The sequence below is a fragment of the Carassius auratus genome, chromosome 2, assembly GCF_003368295.1.
Source record: "Carassius auratus strain Wakin chromosome 2, ASM336829v1, whole genome shotgun sequence".
NCBI classification, from domain to species: Eukaryota; Metazoa; Chordata; class Actinopteri; order Cypriniformes; family Cyprinidae; genus Carassius; species Carassius auratus.
This window is the reverse complement of record NC_039244.1, coordinates 7,292,213-7,298,212: the sequence shown is the minus strand read 5'-3', so window position 1 is coordinate 7,298,212 and position 6,000 is coordinate 7,292,213. Positions and strand designations below refer to the sequence as shown.

The 6,000-nt window shown below is 36.1% G+C and overlaps 1 protein-coding gene across 1 annotated transcript in view; it reads right to left on the bottom strand.

Moving 5' to 3' along the window:
* Positions 1 to 2,934: 2,934 nt before the first annotated feature.
* LOC113114584 (alpha-N-acetylgalactosaminide alpha-2,6-sialyltransferase 5-like) overlaps positions 2,935 to 6,000 on the bottom strand; it is a 64,448-nt gene continuing 61,382 nt past the window's right edge. Inside the window, exon 5 of the mRNA XM_026281466.1 lies at positions 2,935 to 4,016. Within this exon, the coding sequence (XP_026137251.1) occupies positions 3,770 to 4,016 (247 nt within the window). The 3' untranslated portion in view covers positions 2,935 to 3,769. The remainder of the gene's footprint in view (positions 4,017 to 6,000) is intronic.

Sequence of the window (6,000 nt, the reverse complement as noted above, 5' to 3'; positions counted from 1 at the left end):
GATTACAAAACACAGGGCTTGTATTTTGAAATGCTTTAATTTTTCAGAAAAGGGTGCACAGTAACACACTTGTGCTGTTCCATGACAATACTGACCATTGTGACATACAAAAAATAAACACATTAACGCTGTCATATAGAGAATACAAATCAAATACTGTTCATTTTCTTTCAGTTTTCCAAATTATGAACTAACCAAAATAAGAAACTGTGACGGTCTCTGTGTGAACTCATGCAAGTGACTAACAAAAGCATTTTTAAGGTAACTTGCAATTGGTCATTTTGTGTCACTTATGCACATGACTGACAACAGTTTAATGTATGTGCCTTGCAAATGTGCACTCTGCATTTGAAACAGACAGTGCCTGTTTTCACATCTTTTGGGGCACACAAAGTGCATCTCTTTCGTTTCTCTCCTTTGCCTGTGCCAGCTGAAGTACCTGGTTCTGGTGTTTTGTATGTCTCTCACCAATATAGCAGAGGGCAGTGCTCTGGGTATATTTTGGCGCCTCTGTATCAGGGGGCTCACCATGGATTTTCCCAGCTCTTCTAGGAACAGCCTCCTCCTGAAGGTTTTCCTTGTGTAATACTCAAAAAAGTTTGTGTGTTTTAACGTGTGTGTCTGGGTAGCGTGTGTATAAATGTATCGATACATGCACAGGTCCAAGGGCTCGATGTTTGCAAGCACATATGCACATATGTGTACATGAAAATAATGAACATGCTCCTGAAAACTAAATTGTTCTGTTATTTTCAGTCTCTCCCATTCACTTTCAATGGTCAGCCATTGTGACCATTTTTACCATGCCTACTCTCAGATAAATGAGGCCCACGATTAATCAGATGCAAACAGAAATATAAAACCAGTCCTAATTGAAAGAGAACAAGTTGACAAAAAGATTGAATCCAAGATTGGGTGAAAATATGGTATAATGAGTGATTTCTAAGCTATTTTTTATAGGCCGGTCATTTTTGACCGGGAACACCACAAGTGTGACTATGTGCCATATTTTTTTACAAAACAAAAGTTTCAAAACAAAATTCCTGGTGAAACATTGGAGTAGACTAGTGTGATCAACAGTAGCCATTTTTTTCATAATTTTTTTTCATATTTCCAAATTTACTCATAAATTATTTGTTTTTTACTCAAAAAACGAGATGCCTACTCTCAGATAAATGAGGCCCACGATTAATCAGATGCAAACAGAAATATAAAACCAGTCCTAATTGAAAGAGAACAAGTTGACAAAAAGATTGAATCCAAGATTGGGTGAAAATATGGTATAATGAGTGATTTATGAGCTATTTTTTAGGCCGGTCATTTTTGACCGGGAACACCACAAGTGTAACAAGGTAACAACCCCCACAAAAAAAGTAAGAAAATTTCCCAATTTTTTTTTATTGTAGTTATACCCTTTGGGAACAAAGTCACTAAGTTTCAGTCCAAAGCGATAACATTAACTATTATTTTCGGGAAAAAGAAAATCTTCTCCGGGTCAAATTGACCCGAACACCACATGAGGGTTAAGGAAAGCCAATGTAATATATTTTTGTTCAATAATATTTTTTGATTATTATTTATGATTTTTAGGGAATTTTACAACATTAAAATCTTGTAAGAAAGGGAACACATAGAAAACATTTTTGTAACTCCGTATTTGATAATTAAAAGCTCTAACACAACAAGGAATGAAAAGTGATCATTCAAAACACTATACAAACATTTTGTAATTAATTAATATTTTATTCAATGTACTTCAATAAATGTTATTGTTGCAGTCTTACTGGTTCATTTGTGTGTGTGTGTGTGTGTGTGAGAGAGAGAGAGAGAGAGAGAGAGAGACCTTTTTGTATTTTTTCCATTTATTGATTGTTGTCTATTTTGCACTCCTGATATTCTGGAGAGTCACCCCTTTATTGCTGCGCACCTTTTTTCTGACCAGTGGCTGAATATATATATATATATATATATATATATATATATATATATATATATATATATATATATATATATGTTGTTATTTTCATTTCAGCTAAAAAATACAATAATTTGTTAATTATAATAACGCCTAATAACATACCTATAAATCTAGAAATGGTGAAAACAACGTTTTAATTTCTAGTGTAAGTGACTGCAGCCTTGCCTTTTTTTGTGTTTTTTTTAAAGAACAAATTGAAATTATTCTGTATTGTAATCAACAGTATGCCACAAATGCTGTTGATTGAACAACTTCTGAACCCGGACTTTGCTTTAATTAACCTTTTAGCTGTTTGCCAATGTATTAAAACTGCATCATTTCTCTGCTTTAAATAAAATAAATGCATTATTGTGGCCAGGTCAATTAAGACAACAACCCAGACTGACCACAAAAATAATTTATTGCTGGGTTACGATTTCATTTTAAAGCCTTCATGCTGCCAGCGTTCTTGTGGATCCATACGCATTCCAGCTGGATTCATCTTAAAAACTTTCAGTTCTGATAAATGTGAGGAAGCTAGATCTGTGAAGAATCACAGTGAATATTTGGAACTTTCTTAAAAAAAAAAAAAAAAAAAATTATTATATATATATATATATATATATATATATATATTTACACATCAATATCAATCTCAAAATCAAATACAATCATGTGCACCTTTTATTTTCTGTGTAACTGTGTCAGCTGTGTGTAATGGATTCGGAAATCTTGCGAAAGAAAAATAAGAGCAAAGCTCATATATATATATATATATATATATTATATATATATATATATATATATGTATTATACACTCCTAAAAATAATGCCATAGGAGCAATGCCCTAAAATTGGCAAAATCTATTTGGAAATTGAATAAGAAATTTCAACTGAAATTTAATTAATTTTCTTAAAAGAAAAATAAAAAATAAATCAAGTTTCATGTAACTTGTAAAAATGTTTAAGTTTGATCATGTAAAACATATTTAAAAACAGTACTTTATTTCTGTGAACAGTTCTTAAAATTATTTTCTTTACATTATAATAATCTAAAAAAAAAACTATAAAGAGCCTTTTGTGCAGTTAAAAGGTTCCATGGATTTCAAACTTCCTTCAAGGAACCATCAATGCAAAAAAAAATATATATATTTTAAAGAGTGTACAGGTCATTAAAACACATTTTTTGGGTCTGTTGATTATTTAAGTCAACATGAATCAAAACTGGCATTGTTTACTTGGTGCACATTTCAGGTCAGTATTTTTCTTTATGTTTCAAAAAAAGATATTTCCTTGCATTCCCTGTTCTGCAGTTGTAAACCACCTGACAGAGAGTATTTAGAGACCACTTTTCACAATCAAATCAATTCCAACTGGACAAAATCAAGTAGCATCCTCCCGTTCTTTCGTTGACTATCCTGTTTCAATCAGAAATATGTGATATTATGAAAGTAAAATGACTTGTGAGTGCTGTTTTACATTGTCTTTAGCACAAATATTGTTGCAAGTGGATCTTGGACACTCCAGAGCTCTTGGATCCACCACCCTTTCTAGTTTTTTCTATACACCACATAAAACTAAGAACTTCCAGTGATGCTCAAGAAGCTACTGATCAAATTTTCTGAAATGTGGATGAGTACACACTATTGGAATGACTTTTGTACCTAAACAATCAATGTGCAAAAGAAAAGGTTTTAGCATCAGTTCTCCACGAGTCCGAGTCTCTCTCAGTCAATCCATCCACATGGCAAAAGGAATTATCCAGAGATCCGTTTGAGGCAGTTTGAGATCTTTTGAAGGCTCTAGTAAGAGTCACGTCTTCTGCGATCGGCTGAAGGCTGTGGTTGCCGTGTTACTTCTTGGTAACGGCGGAGGACTCCAGTCTGGCTGGTAGAAATGGATGTTGAATGTCCGTGCCCAGCTGGCAAAGACTCGCTTCTCTGTGATGAAGCGATGGTGGCTGCCTCGCCGGCCTCGCTCGTGGGAGATGTACATGGCACATTCATCCGGACCCGTTGGTTCGTAGTAGTGATATGGCACAGAGGGGTGCTGAGACTCCCTGTTCACAATGAGAGCAGAGATTAAAATGGGGACCATGTTAAGGTACCATTACATTCCCCGATTCCCAAATTAAACCTGGGCTAGATATTAATTTTCAAGGCAATTAACCTGATTTGGTTCAGAGAACAACTGGCTTTAAGGGGAATAAATAGATTTTATGTAATACATTATGGCTGGGGGGAGAGGTCATGCCTCAGCAGGGAAGCACAGTGAATCATTTAATTTTCGGCTCTCTGTTATTTTTTTCATAGCACTGGTACACTGCATGGGCTGCTGTGACAATATAACCCAATATACAGGGAGGAAACCCTGAATGAACACACAGAAAGATCAGATCTTTGACTACATTGGAAATCTGCAATTTACAGTACAATTTAAACTTTAGAAAGTTTTAGGATTTTGAAACACTGTAAACAACAAAATGAAATGAAATGAAAAAAAAATACTAACTAAAAATGTTTATTTTATGAATGATCTTTTTTCTAATAGGGGCACACGATATCAATATTTTATACATATATTCTACATATATCCATATATCCTATAGTATAATTGTTTATACAAATTTTCCCTGTTTCAATTGAGGTCAATAGGGCAATAATATGTTATTATTATTATTACTATGTATTGTATATCTAATTATATATAATTAATATCCATTCTATATACTGTGCATGTTGGAATGCTTAAATTCACTTGTAGCATTTACAAGATTAATTTAGTTTTTAGTTTTATTTTTAATTTACACATGCATTTTACTGGTAATACTAACATAAACAATGGACATTACAATCATTACAGTATTTATTTATCCTTGTTAATGTTAGTTAATGAAAATACAGTTCCTCTTCAGGAACTCGAGCTGCGTCGAAACGCTTTGGGAAACGCGTTTAGCGTGAGCGACTCTGAATATGATATCTAATCTGTCTTATAGAAGAGTGTGACGTCACGGGCGAGGTGACGTAAGCGACCAGGAAGCTATAAAGGCACGAGCTGCACAGCTGGCTTTCGCCGAGGTGGAGCAGCGCCTGCACTCGCTGGGTTCGCAGATAAGATCTGCTGGAGGGTAGGAAGACGGGCGCGTCCCTATCTCCTACCTCACCCGCCAGATCTGCCCGATCTCCGGGTGCGGAAGCCCGAGTGCTCGGTCCTTCCCCCGAGTGACGGCCGTGACGCACCGCCTTTTTTTCTCCGAGGAGATTAAAACGGAGGGCGTCGATGAGCTCGCAGTTGCACAAACATAAGCTGCATAAACATCAGCTGCAAAGACAAACAGTTACACAAGCATCAGTTTCACAAACATATTATGCCTAACTGTATAACGAGCAGCATTAATGAGGACCGCAGCTCACACAGCCAGCTCTCGAAATAAAAATAAAAATAAAATAAGGGTGCTGACTGTGCTTCTCGCATATCTAGGACGGATCGAAGACGGCTCTGCCTATCTCCACCCGTATTCCCTAGATTTAGAGTTCATCGAGGTTCGGAAGCACGTGAAGCGGTTCCTTCCCCCTCTGTGAACTCGCAGCTGCAGCTACTTATCTCTAGGAGATTTATATTGTTTGTGTGACTAAGCGGCTCGCGTGTTGCCGAGGCAGCGCGTGTACTACATCATTTTCAGTTTTGATGTAAATCTTACCAAATCCAGACCGTCTTTACTCGTCTGATTGGTTAACTGCATTAATTCTGAGGAATTAAATTCAGTATCTATCTGACTATGAGAAGTTAGATATGTATTATATTAACAATGCAGACCGTGTTTACTCGTCTGATTGTTTGTTTGCATTAAATTCTGAGGAATATAATGACACTTATCTCACTCTGAGAAATTATATATACTGGAGGGGTTGTTGGGCGAGAGCAGCCCTCCCAGTCTGTAGTGAGGGACCGGAGGCAGAAGCAACACTCTGAACCAGGGTTTTTTCCAGCTGAAGGCGGATCTAAGGGCCATACTTCAGGCTGTGAGGCCCTCGGTTAAGAAG